This window comes from Streptopelia decaocto, assembly GCF_964273445.1.
Source record: "Streptopelia decaocto genome assembly, chromosome: 5".
NCBI classification, from domain to species: domain Eukaryota; kingdom Metazoa; phylum Chordata; class Aves; order Columbiformes; family Columbidae; genus Streptopelia; species Streptopelia decaocto.
The window spans coordinates 11,649,600-11,663,840 of record NC_138659.1 but is presented as its reverse complement, the minus strand read 5'-3'; the positions used below and the strand labels follow the sequence as shown (position 1 = coordinate 11,663,840).

Sequence of the window (14,241 nt, the reverse complement as noted above, 5' to 3'; positions counted from 1 at the left end):
ACTTTGCTGTTACTGCATCTGCCCAGCTGCAGATGTGGTGGGGTGGGTGTCAGGGGGACGAGGCCACCTCGCTACCATCGCCACGTGTTCCTGCATGGGTGGCGTTGTGGTGGTTGGTACCATACGTTCTCCCTTCTTCCCGTGTTTGCCAAGTGCTGTACCTGCTCCTGGTCCTTCCTTCCAAAGCTTGGCTGCATGTCTGCAAGCTATTAAAAAATGTATGAAAATGCAAAAATATCTAAGATTGTGATGTGTGACTGTGACATAGTGGATTTTATATACAAAATGCTCACAATTATCGGAACTAGAATTTTATTTTTACTTAAAATTCTTTTTGAGTATGTCCTTCATGAGCAGTTTCATTCAGCATGGGATTTTCAGTTTACTATGTCACCCTGGGAATATTTCTGCATTTCTTCATTATCTTTATTATTGAACTGTGAGTTCTAGCAATGATGGCATGTTCAATGGTAGTTTGTTCCCTAGGCCCTCTCTGGGGAGGCGATAATACAGGCCAGGCCTTTGGCTCCTGAGTGACTCTTAAAAAATTTGGACTCTCGTGCCAAAATTATCTAGGTTTGCCTGACAGTTGCAACAGTGCTCAAGGGCCTCTTTAATGTTTGGTGCTTTTGCATGTGCTGTTTCTGGAATATCAGGGTGAAAAGAGGATAATGGGCACAGGCAGGGAAGAAGAATGAAAGAGGTGGAGAGAATGAGTGGAGTAGAAACACAGCTGAAACATTCAGCAAACTTTTCCTTCTGAAAAATAATTTAAACTTGATACGATGGCTTGGGTTTAGATTATATATTAACATTGCCCGATTTATATAAGTGAGTATATTTGTGTGAATAGGCATATATGAGCATGTGCATGGTTGCTTCTTTGGTAGTCTTCACATAAGATGATGTAAGTGGAACTATCTTCTTTTGGTTTTAACAGTTTTTCTATGTCTTTATTCAACAGCTCAATTATATGCCTCCGGACCGTTCAGTAGATTTTGATTTTACTAAGAGAGGGCTACTAGTGTTTGCTGACAAATCCGTTGCTGCTGGGAGCGTGCGTACACCTTGCAGCTCACCTGAACCCAAAGCATCCACCTTTCCTCCAAACCTGGGAGTTAATGAATTTAATGCAATCATCCAACAGATGGCAAAGGTAAGGCTCTCGGGTTTAGTGAACAAAACTTGTTTTCCTTCAATGTCAAACTTTTTCTTGCATTCTTTTGGAGTACATTTTCAAATGTGTTCTTTTGCTGTGTGTCTGGGAGGATAGTTCTGAGGATAATTTTTCCCTGTGAAAGATAAGGCCAGCAATGGAAAGTGGTTTGGGTTTTTAAATTTTTTTTCTTTGCCTTTTTTTTGTCTTTCTACCAAACACACCAATGTAGGAAAGAAATGTGAGTTGCCAGAAAACTTTTTTGGTATTTGAAGACACTTAATTGAAAATCAACACTTTCTGCAGAAACTTGTTTGATGGAGAGACTTGTTTTATCAAGTTCATTTTAAATTGGAAATGTACCAGCTTTGTTAATATATGAACAGCGCAAATGATTAAAAGAACTGGCATGTAAATATTTTATTTAACTCTTAATTTAGTATGTCTTAACTTTGCCAGACAGATGCTGATTTCATTAACATGGGATGTAGCATGTACCAGATGCTTATGGAAGTTGTACAGGTGCAGACATCCACCCATGTGGGATTGGCATTTATAACATAAATGTATTGTTCCGTGTTACTTTGAACCATTAATTTAATTGGTTAGTCATGCCTTTCTATATTAAGTAACTGTTGCTAATTGACTACCTTAATGTAGCTGTAATATTTTGAGCATAACTCTTCTCATTAGTGTGTCATTAACTCATCAGATAAAAGACTCAGCAGTAAAGACTGCATGTTATTTTGGATAAAACAGCTGTGATAACAGTGCATTCTCTAAGTAATATTTCTCAGTAAACAACCCCTGAAATATTGTATTAGAACTGAAAAACAGGCGGCTGCAAAAGTAAACTTGAAGTGTGAAGTTGCAGGGAGGGGAAGGAAATTAATTTATTTATTTAAAAGCTGCTGTCTTTTGAACATGCACCTAAAAATCAGCATTTAAAGCAAGGGGAGCCAAAAGACAAGTAATTTAGTTTAGCTATGCAGCATTTCCAAAAATCTCAAGCATATTGCTCTAGACAGCACTTCGTTCATAGTTTTCATCCAGTTTGGAATTCATCTTGTAATGTGAATGAAGTGTGAAAGCGGCTCTTAAATTCCCTGAGGGTTCAGAACCTCAGAGTGCTTGCATATACAATACTCTGCTATATTAAAAATAATAAATGGAGGAGCCTTTATAGATATAACATTCAGTATTTTGCCTTTGTTTAGTCTTAAGAGGAGAACAATTCTCCCAGTGTTCATAAATTTTAAACTAGCTCATTCTACTGCATTAAAAATTAGTAAATCATTTTTTTCCCTGTTTTATTAGGGGAGACAAATAGAAACAATAAAGATTGAAAAGCCTTCTGTTGGAGGTCTTGGATTTAGTGTGGTTGCCCTTAAAAATCCCAGCTTGGGAGAAGTTGGTATCTTTGTCAAGGAAGTCCAGCCAGGGAGCATAGCTGACAGGTGAGATCTTTATAATTTTATTGGAAAATTGCAGTATTTCCATGAAGGGAATAGTTACGACTTTCACATTGAGAACTCTGTCAGACTAACATGTTTGTCTGGGTTATCTGGTGGCATATTTTGTTGGTGGTATCTTGAATTCTGGCTTTGCAACTCACTGAACTTGTGTTTTGAGGATCAGATTTTCAGATGAGTTTTAAATATCCAAGCAATTCATAAATGGAATTTCCAGAAATCGTGACTCACTTAAGAGAATCTTGAGTACTGATTAAAAAACAAAAGAAAACTCAGAAAAGAATACAAGGGAAATAAAAACTAGCCACCCTTTTAATTTTGATGTATTGTGTCCCTGAAAGATTCCCTCCCTTGTTTCTTTATGTGCTTATGACAATGCCCTATTTATAGCTGGTTTTACTGTTTGTTTCCTGTGCAAATTTAGATCCAGTCCTCCCAACAGATCCCTGCACAGATGTCATCATAGAATCAGGGCTTCAGGCAGTTTCTTCCTGTATTGTCTGTGGGTTTTCACCCAACAACAAAAGGCAGAGCAATCCTTTAAAAAAAAAGTGATTGTAAAACCACAAGAGTTGGCATGAGACAAACACAGTGCCTGGAATTATGTTTCAAGAAAATGTGTCTAGATTTCAAGGCACTGGTGTCACTTTTTCAATAACACATGTCAGGAAGTGCCAACACAGGATGACAAAGAGCGGGGAGAGGTTGGAATGATAATGGCTATGGGCCCGCAGAGAACACACCAGAAAACACTTAAAGAAAAGCATATTAGGCTCTTTCAAAGTGGAGACAGATGGACTGATCCGGATGTCAGAGGAGGGCAAATATCTCACTTCAGCATTCAATGACCTGCTGCTCACTTTCTTTGATGAGAGAACCGAAAATATGGTTAGTGCTCGAAGAAAGTGATTTCTGGGAAACATCTTAAACATCACATGCTCAAAAAGGAAGTTTAAAATGCGTTAGTGAGGATGTGCAGTTACATTGTTTCAGAGTTCTTATACATTTCCCCAGCATGCTTCCCATTTTGCTGCTGAGACAAGATCTCCTAGAGACTTTTTTTGGATTCCTACAGAGCTTTGAAGGCAGCGTCTGTCTAAGTAACAGTTTGGTCTCGTGCTCAGAATGAATATTTAACAAAGGAGATGAGTGATGGGTTCTCTCTTGTCACAAACCTAAATTCATCACTAGGGTGAATTAACTGTGGAATTTATATTATCTTAAGGTGTAAGTTGAGCTGTGTGTTGCTTGAAGAAAGTTTGATGTCTGAAGTTTGATACTGTACATTTTGAGTAAGATACAGCTCATGGGTCTTTTGATTAAATATCATAGCTTGTTTTGTGGGTACTTGGAGATGGTATCATGTAGTGCTAAACATAATGAAGAATAGTTCCGAGTTCATTGCGGAACTACAAAAATGATTTTTGTCTGGCCTGTATTTCAATATCATCATGAAAGGATGAGGGCATTTCATTGAATTTTGAATAGAAGCAAAGGGGAAAAAAAGAGAATTTCTGTACCATGATAAAGTTGGAACAAAGTATGTCTGGGCAGTTCAGTACAGTGTGGATTGCGTGTGGTTTGTATGTTGATGAACACAGCCTAATAAGCAGATTTTTGTTTTCGTATATATATTTAACTTTGTGTGACTGTGTATTTTGCATGTTGATATTTAAATTACACAAGCGTGTTGTGAAGTCACTGTGCTGCATTTTAAAATGTCTTTTAATGTTTTGTTAAGGGATCAAAGACTAAAGGAAAATGACCACATACTGGCCATTAATTGCACCCCATTGGATCAGAACATTTCCCATCAGCACGCTATTGCCCTCCTCCAGCAGTCCACAGGATCCCTACATCTGGTTGTTGCTAGGGAGCCAGTGCAAGGAAACAACAGAACTTCGGCTGTCTCATTAAGTGATATAAATCCACCTGAGACTGTGAGTTCTTGTAATACTGTCAAAATCAGATTTGAACTATGCTGGGTATTTTTTTTTGGTGGTTGTGTTTGTGTTAGCAAGCTTTACATAGATGGATTTTTTCTTTAATCAGATTTTATGTGATGACATTTCATTTAGACTGGTCATGCAGTAAGGCTTCTGTTGCAAAGCTGCATGGAGTTGTTATAAAATAGACCCAGGTTTTTAGAGGATAGCAGAAGCTTTAGTAGATCAGCGTATTCTTAGCAGCAGGGTCTGTTCAGCATAGGCTGGGTAAAGTATTTAACAAATATACTAAAACCTACTTGTGCTCAGCAATTAAAGGTGCTCTGATTACATCTTAAGCGTGCAAACATTAACCGATTGTGAGCACTGCCTGAAATATCCTAACCAATTTAAGCTTAAACCACTCAAACCAAAAAGCCTCGTCTTTTGTTTTAAAAACAAACAAGAAGGATCTGTTAAAGAACCTCTGAATCCCTGAGGGATCCCTCAGTAGCTCTTTTTTTTTTTTTTTTTAATCTGTGAATTTCATTGATTGTGAACCCTTTTGTTTTCTTGAACAAGGACAGGTTGTCACTGGGATGTGAAATAAGTTAGGGCTGAACTTCATCTGTCTTCAAACCATATGGTCCAGGTGGCTTCACTGAATTTGGTTGCATTGCACACCTAAATCCAGGGTTTGCAATATTGCAATGTGAATTTATTACACTAGTATGTCTTGATGAAAATCTGGTTAAGAGCAGTGCTTTGCCTTATTCGCAGTAATTATTTCCCCCATGATTATTACAGAGCTAGTGAAATCTGAAGGTTTTAGTGGATAATCAATATTGTTTATTGCACTGAAAATTTTAAAGAATTAAACTTTAACTGCTTTTTCATTGAAAGATCTGCACTGAACAGACTAACAAAATAAAATACAAATATATATCTCTACAGGGGGTCTTTAAACTTCTTTTATGATATTTAACTGGCTTTGGCAAAGATTTTCAGTATGCTAATAAATCCTTTATTCACAGAAGACTTAAATCTGCCTACTTTGCTCCATTTTGGTTTCTATGAGATATTAATCTGACGGAAACATTGGCTGAGTTTGGGTTGCTTAACAGCTTTGTTATTTTCAGATTGTCTTGTAGAACATAAGGTCATGGTACAATGGAACTTAGAAACATGCTTCCAATTCAGTATGGCAAAATATTGTACTGCTCTATTAATTCAGTATGTACTGGTGGTGTTTAGAGTGTGTAAGTGAAAAAACAGAAATAAGAAGTTGGGCAATGCTAAGTGGAAACTGGGCCAGTTCGAGTTCCTTGCCTCTCTTTTGCTCTGTTGTTTGCAGTATCCTTGATTTATGAAAAACTAAAAGGATAGTTTTCATTTTGGCAAGAAAACCTGAAAATTGCTTTTTCTTAGTCAAGCTTTTTCCTAGTATCCTGTTATCCTGAAAGCAAAGGACAGAATATATGTTTAAAAACAGATGAGAAATCCCACTGCGTGTTTATAAGGAAATGAAGCTGACTGAACAAAATCTAACAGATCTCCAGCATGTCGGGTAGAGAGGGAAAATTGCTCTGATTAATGCTTGCCATTCCTGGTACTTGTGAAAGTGAGAAACATTAATGATCGACTGAAATTAAAATCTCCTGGTTTTATTAATTGCAGATTCACTGGGGCCACGTTGAAGACGTTGAGCTGATTAACGACGGTTCAGGATTAGGCTTTGGAATTGTAGGAGGAAAGTCGAGTGGAGTAGTTGTAAGAACAATTGTTCCTGGGGGATTAGCAGATCGGGTAATTTGTTATATTATGTCACTTCTTGTCTGATTGTAAGGTATAATTAAATGGTTTTGACAGTCTTAAAATAAACTAATACACTTAAACAAAAGGAAGCTGATAGCATCAAAGTCTGAATGCCAACATATACTTTATAAATAAATATGTTGAAGGTGTGATTGAGAAAAAAGTCAGCAACTGATATGAATTAAGTTGTTTCTCAGACATGCTTTGGCTTTTATAACATTGTTGAACATGCAGAAATTCTGAAAAGCTGTCTAACCTTCACATGTTTTCAGTATTTTTGATATTTTTAGCCTTTGGTCAGTCTCGAAGGACAAATACTCTTAGTGGGTTTGCACATCCCTGTGGAATTGGGCACATTTGGCAACATCTATAAGGGCACACTGTCCAAATGAATTGTCAGGCAGGAGAATCTGCCCCATTGAAGTAATTCCAAAATCCAGTTTATAGATTGAAGATGTCCTGGTTTTAGTGGGTTTCATTTTAAGGGGGTTTTGGTCTGTGCCTTGCCGTCTGACCGGTTTTAGGAGACACTTAGAACTGGTGCCAAGCCTTTGGAAGTTACTAATATGCTTTGAAGTTGCACAGGTAACAGTGTGCAACCTTTGATTGCTAATCTTTAAAGACTCAGTGCTAAGTGTTGCTACCTCTCAGGAGTAGAACATATGCAGTAGCAAACCAGATTTGGATTTTTAATGTGAATTTGGCCATGACAAGTCACAATATTTGAGGTCTGGAACCTGTATGAGCAATATCTGGTGACATACGAAGGAGAGAGGCCAAGGCACTTCCTCTAGTATAGGATGGAAATGAAGACTGGAAATTTGGGGAGCTTTACTGGAAAATGTTGGCTTTTGCTTGACTACCTCCCTCCAAACCTGTCATGTATAAATGAGTATTTTTTAATTATTGTGTAACACCTGTTTTGCTGTAAGGAATAAAGTGTTTTGGCTACAAATGAGGCATGTAAGTTAAGAACTTGCCACATCATTCTCAACTGAATGAGACATCATTAAGAACATGTGAAATAATGAGCACATATACATGTTAAAATTGGATGAGTTTGTAAATGAGCTTGAGTTAGTCCTGGGAATAACTCTGCTATGATCGCTCTATAAATCAAAGCCCCTAAGGTGGTGGAGCTATGCTGATCAATACCAGCTGAGGATTTGGTTCTATGAACGCTTGCTTATAATAGAAATGATGATGTAGGTCATGAATCATAATTATGTAAAAAAAAAAGGCTTGTGTGGAGTCTTGTTTCCTTCAGTGGATTTACTCCCTGGAGTTGGAGCTCATCATATGAGCAAATAACTGCCAGGTTAATATAGAAGTATTAGGAAAAACTCTAAACTTAAAGTCCTAAATCGAAATGCTGTGCTTTTTATTCTAACCCCTGTCCGATGAGTATTCTCTGTAACAACAATACATTACAACCTGTGAGATTATAAAACATTGTTGTCCTCTGTGTTCTAAATGAAGAAAGGAACCCATTTCTTAGGAATGGTGCTATTCAACCTGCGTATCTTACTCAGTTTTGGAAATGTTGGTTTACCACTGTTAACTACTGTGGAAAAAACAGACATAATTGTGCAAATGCTCCCTTGAATTATTATTTGTAAATTTTTATGGTGTTTTCTTGCACTGGCTGTCAGGGCCATGAAGATGCCTGTACGCAGTTTGTTTTGTAATGGAAAAGGTGTTTTATTTATAGATTGGAAAACAATTTTGCAATTTTGTTTGTTTGAAGGATGGGAGGCTCCAGACAGGAGATCACATCTTACAGATCGGAGGCACCAATGTGCAAGGAATGACCAGCGAACAAGTTGCCCAAGTGCTGAGGAACTGTGGGAACTCTGTGAGGATGATTGTTGCAAGAGATCCCAAGTGTGAAATTACGGAGACTCCACCAGCTCCTGTAAGCTGGCCAGTCAGCACGTTACCTTCCTTTCAAAATGGAAATGTAAGTATCTGCTATTTACTTCTGACATTTTAAAGTGTATTTGTGGTTTGTGATCAGAAAAAAGAACAGAGTGTTCTGGAGACCTAAAGCTGCTTCTCTTGAATTTCCAGGTATCACATGCATGTATTTAAGTGGTCATTATTATATCTCTCCCTTCTATAATTTCTTCCTTTTTCCTGTGTTTTATTAATACCTATAATCTTGGGATCGGAATGACCAGCTTTACAGAATTTATTTCAGAGCGGGTAATTTAATTACCAGGACCATAAACATTATTGATAAATGGTACTTTTAGTTCTCCTTCTTAGCTCATGAAATTTTTTGCTAATCAATCATTTGTAAGTGGATTTAGAACTTGAACGTGAATTTCCCCAGTCTGAAATCCAGAGCCACCGTGGTTGCACCAGAATTATTCAGCACAATCATCTTTCTTATGAAACATAAGTGTAATGTTTTCATAGTCTACGCTACTGTCTGTGATAGGAAATATATCTAAAAATTTTGAAACTTGTTTTAGCAAATCTTATCATGGTCACATCAAAGTCTCTTGTTTTTGAAGTCATTCTTTTCAGTTTTGAGTAATTAAAATCAACAAATGCTACACTAAGTGTACAGTAGGTCTTGAAACATAAACAAAGCTGTGCTTGTGTACCATCTGCTACTACTGCGCTGCTTAGAGTTAGGTGGAGAATCTGAGTAGCCTTTTCTTTCTTGTCTAGTTTCTCGAATATGAGTGAAGAGACTACTTTTTTTTTTTTTGGAGCCCTATTTTTAAAGGTCAGACTTGCAACGTTATTATTACAAACTCACCTGCTCGTGTCCTGGGCACAGTCCCTGCAAAGGTGGCCGTGAGCTTTGTGTCTCGCTTCTCTGCGGAAGATCCTGTGGTTGGAGGTGCCAGTCAAGTATTTTGGGTCCATCTCGAGCTCCTGTTCTCAGAAGTGGGGTCAGTGCAGTGGGAAATGTGAGTGGCAGAGGGATGGGAGGTGATAATCTACGTGCATAATGTTGGAGTCTAAAACTATTTGTCTAATACACTGAAAAAAAGGCTTTCCTAGACAAGCAGCATCATTATGAAGCACTTTTTTTCTGGCTGTATCATATTTTCCAAGCCATATTATGCAAAAGTAACACGGTCCTGGTTATGTTTCCTCTACAAAGTGCTTATTTTTCTCTCTTCCCTGCCTCAAAATTGGACATTTTTGTCAAATTGCTGTAGCCTTTCTAAAATGTTCTTCCTTCTTATGTCTCTTTAGTGTCCTCCTTATTCCTGCTGTGTAGTTTAGAGGGGAAATAAAAACTCATGTTGCAATTTAATCTATTTCTTTCTGAATGTCATCTATTGTTTTCCGAACTAAATAGTGTGTTCATATTTAGATTTGAAGAAACCCCTCTTTCTGGTGTTGAGATGTAGTGAGGTCAAGAATAGTGGCTAATCTGAATGTATTTATTAACTTAATAATGATTTTAATGATCCACCTTTCAGTTTGGGTCTGACTTACAACAGAACATTCTCCTGTAATCTAGTTTCTCTCTGATTTCTGGGTACTTTCACTAACTGTGCACTATGGAATAAAAAATATTTTCCTTTTCTTTTTTACAAACCAGCAGAAAGGTATTTTTAAAATCTGGCTAGTTTTTTTCAGTTTTATACTAATATTTGATTTCCTTTAAATTTCCTGCAGTAGACAATAACTGAAATTACTCAAGTCTGTGCATGGGCACAAGAAAACATTTATATTATCTGTACTCTTCAAGACACTGACAGCAATATTAGCAGCCTACTTGTGCTGACTGGATTTAGGACTCTGTACTTAGATTTTTTTTTTTTCCACACTCTACTTCTAATGTTTTGCATTCTACCAGTAACATTATTTAGAATAGGTTCCTGTAGAGCCAGACCACTAACTATTGATAAAATAGCAGGACTCTCAAGGCCACAGCTCCATTTCAGATGTTGCTACAGGCTCGTTTGCTGGTTTGGTTCCCTCTTCTAAAGATAAGTGACAGTGCATCAAAACTTATCTTCATCTCCATCAGTGTCTTGTAGAGCAAGAGAGTTGGAAAGCATTTAATGAGCTTAATGAGTTGGCTGGTGGAGTGGTGTGTGATAGAAAGGAGATAGCTGTCCATTGATTTCTATTTCAGGGAAAAGTGAAATAGGTAAAGCCAGAACTTTGGCCTGTTAATATAGGTTCTTCCAAAGCTCGTATTTGGCAATCATATGATTAAACTTTTCTTTTGTTCATTCTCTTAAGAAATGTTTTCTAGGTTCCTCTACCATTTTTTGCTGTTGGCAGTGACACCATCCCTCTTGATTTCATCACTTTAACAGAACTTACTCTGACCTCCTCATTTTTTTAATTCTATTGGGCCACATCTGATTACTGAAAACAAACACCTATGTGTTTTAATTTGTCCCTTGCAGTCCCAGACCTGTTGTCTTAGTTGTTTTTTTCCTTGGTAGCAACTTCATCTTTAGGGTATCCTATTAGAATTCTGGTTTGCAGTTTTGATTTTTATTTTTTTTTTTTACATGTCAGAGCAGCGTGGTTGCACAGTGGGACATACTGGGGCCAGCTTTTCAGGGACTGGTTTCCATAAACTTCTCCAGTGTAAGATCAGATCATATTGTAATCTTAGCTAGTGGCTTTGTGTTTTTTCTGTAATTGTAGTAAGTGGCGGATTTAGAGAACAGGTCATGTTATGTGCTTCTCTTTTCAAGTATTGTTTGTTATGAAAAGTCATCAGTTCAACAATAAAGCATTTACAAATTAACACTCCCTGTTCCTCTGTTAGGTCTTAGAAGTCATTTTCATTGAATGCAAACTAATGAGTCTTGCTTCCCATTGCCTTAGACAACCTGGAGGCTTCCTGTGCTCTTTGCAGTTTAGTACTGGTCAAATCTGAACGGGATCATATCAAAGTTTTCACACTGATGTGTCTAAGACTGACTTTTGGAGTGGTTTAAACAACAGTAGCATTAGAACAAACAATAAGCTCAAACATCTACCTAGTCCCTTGTATTTGCATTTATTAGCTTCCATAGCGGAGATGTGCACATGTGGTTTCTGTCGGGGCATCGAACCAGTTTCTCTTTGGAGATCCCTTCCCTGCTGCCCCTCATGTCCTCCTTTCCTAGGAGGTGATAACAAGGAGAGATGAGCATCACTTCTTCTGACAGAAATGTGTGATGTGATAACACTGTATTTATACCATGTTTTTTTTGCTTTATAACTGCCCTGTAGAAAGAGCTCAGGGAAATGACACTGTTCATGACACTGTTTATCAGGACTAACATGTGAAAGGGAGGAGTTGTTCTGAAGGCATTCAGTTTCTGCTGCCTTGTGAGAGTGACTGAGAAGTTCGTTGTTACCAGCTGACAGTGGAATCCAAAGGGAAATGGCCCCCAAGCAGTCTAACAAAAACCTTTTTTATCCATTAAATAAAAATATTACACCTCAGACAAGTGGGTGGAGAAAGTATTAGGAAATAATTTAAAAAGCAACTACTGGCTTCGAGGGACACCTTGTTTCCAGCAAATCTTAGCTATATCTTTTTTGCAAATATGATCCCTCCTAAAATAGGAAAATCAAAATCACTGTTCACTTCTGAAAGTCTTAACCTGCAATATTGTCAGGGTATGGGAAATTATGAGATTTTTATATTTTTTTTTACCATCTTGTGCTTTGTTTATAGGATAACACCAACCTTTTTGAGACCTGTGATGTTGAACTTGTAAAAAAGAACGGGCAAAGCCTGGGGATAACAATTGTTGGATATGCTGGGACATGTGATGTAGGTGAGTTCTATAGGATTTAGTAAGATCTAGGGCAGGGGCTTCTCAAATACCCTTTATTTTCTATGGGGAAAATGGACAGCACTTCTTTGAAACAGCATAACCTACAAAATTCTATGAAGAAGATATTTGGAGAAATTGCTGCTAAGTGAAATTCAGCCACCATTTTTAAATAACTGTAATTAGCTTAAAAAAAATTCCCACTTGACTGCTGGACTATGAATTTTACCTGCTGATGTTGCTGTTGTGTGAGACATTAAGCTGTAACAGACAGTTGCTGTGTGTACAGACTCTAATGCAGTTGGGTTCCTGTCTGTCCTGTTCCTTGTTTTACGCCTGTGGTACATACATGGCACAATTAATTTGGCACATTTTGAAAAGAATTTCAGAAACAGAGTATGGGAAGTCCCAGCTGTGTGTGATGGCTCTGCCACCTCTAGGAGGTGATGTGCTTGTCTTTGGGACATGGCTCTTACAGGATCTAAACTTTGGGAACAGATAAAAACATCTGTGCTAGAATATGGGGACATGGAATAATTCCCTGGAGATCCTCTTGTGTTGCTGGTCAGGAATCCCAGACCCGTCAGTGAGCACTGGGAACTGGGTTGGGGAGGAGCATGTGTCAGGCAACGGGAAAAGGTGGATTTTGCTGAGTATGGACCTTCCCCTGAGAGGAAGGTCAGTGTTCAGAAAAGGGTGGATTTGATGTCAAGATTCACTAGAATTAAAGATCAACATATCATATTTTGTGGGAGTTTGTGGAAGGGTTTACTGTTTCAGCTGATGATTGAGGTTTTTGGTTTGTTTTTATTTCCTTGTTCCAATTAGAAATTAGAATTAACAATCAAACAGCAAACATGATGAAGTACAGCTTTTCTGATTTCCATGTTTCTCTTTAAAAAAAAAAAAATCCCTTTTCATTAAGATTTAAAGTCCTAAATTCTTTTGCTGTAAGATGATGATTGAAGTCCTCATCAAAGTACTTAAGCACATACTTTACTTTTAGCTTAGGTAGTCCTATTGAAATCAAATGCAGCGTGGATTTAAGTGATTGTGGTTTAAAGCCTGGGTAAGCACGAGGATGAATCCATGGAGGAGGTGGCCTTTTCTGAGACATTTTAAGGAAAAAATTTTGAGGTCAATGTAGACATACTTGTGTCCGTGCTGTTTTTTCCTGAAGAGATCCTCAGTCATTCTGCATCAAGATGTGTTAGTGGTAACGTGCAAATGTTGGTGGTTTACAGAATCATAACTTTGTGGACAGAAGCAGCATGTGAAAAAGGCTGTAATTAAAAATCTTCATTAGAAAAGAAACAAATTAAGTTAGCATATTGACTTCTTTCTGTTCCTCTCCTGCCAACAGAACCTTCAGGAATTTTTGTGAAAAATATAATACCTGGTAGTGCTGCTGACCACAATGGCCAAATTCATGTTAATGACAAAATTGTCGCTGTAAGTAAAATAGTCCGTTTATATATTGTTGAACTAATACTTCATTATATATTTCAGTGTTCAGAGAACAATGTAGTAAAGACTTTCTAAAATTAATTAAACCTTCTCCACTTTGCAGAGGAAATAATTTGGTGGTTTGTATGTGTTTAGGTAGATTTGTAACAGAAATGAGCTTTGCCTTGCTGTGGTTAAAATATTCTTTTATATTCAAAGGAGTACTAAATAGTAGTTAACTATGAAAGACGCAAGCATTTGGATTAAAATGTTTCAGAGGGAAGAATCTTGGCTTTTGGCCTGAAGTAAGGATGAGCAGCATTAGCTTCTGTTTGAGTTGAATGAGATTTGAGGATGGTTAAGATTTTGCAAGATGTGGCACGCTGTTTATGGTCCTTAATGACTGTGTGGCATAGTGTGAGTACAATCAAAATGTTAATAGTCACAATTCAGCTATAAAACCCCAAGATTTATGTGTAGAAAAACTTAAAACGATTGAATAACAGTGAATTGAATAATAGCCAATTTTGCATTTACAGTACAAGCAGGAATGAATTACACAGCCCTTTTGTTTAAAGAGATAATATTTATAGAGAGATGATTTTAAATTACTTTTAAAATGTGTGCTGTGCCAGACCTGCCAAAGTCAGCTTCTCCTCTGAGAGCAA

At 37.4% G+C, this 14,241-nt stretch overlaps 1 protein-coding gene across 4 annotated transcripts in view; it reads left to right on the top strand.

Annotated features, from left to right (window-relative positions):
- The window catches only part of PATJ (PATJ crumbs cell polarity complex component), a 149,296-nt gene that overhangs the window by 9,147 nt on the left and 125,908 nt on the right, over nucleotides 1–14,241 (top strand). For all 4 annotated transcript variants that reach the window (XM_082053744.1, XM_082053742.1, XM_082053743.1 and 1 more), the window contains exons 4-10: nucleotides 965–1,156; nucleotides 2,474–2,613; nucleotides 4,370–4,568; nucleotides 6,231–6,359; nucleotides 8,116–8,328; nucleotides 12,028–12,130; nucleotides 13,491–13,579. In XM_082053744.1, coding sequence (XP_081909870.1) covers nucleotides 965–1,156; nucleotides 2,474–2,613; nucleotides 4,370–4,568; nucleotides 6,231–6,359; nucleotides 8,116–8,328; nucleotides 12,028–12,130; nucleotides 13,491–13,579 — 1,065 coding nt within the window. The remainder of the gene's footprint in view (nucleotides 1–964; nucleotides 1,157–2,473; nucleotides 2,614–4,369; nucleotides 4,569–6,230; nucleotides 6,360–8,115; nucleotides 8,329–12,027; nucleotides 12,131–13,490; nucleotides 13,580–14,241) is intronic.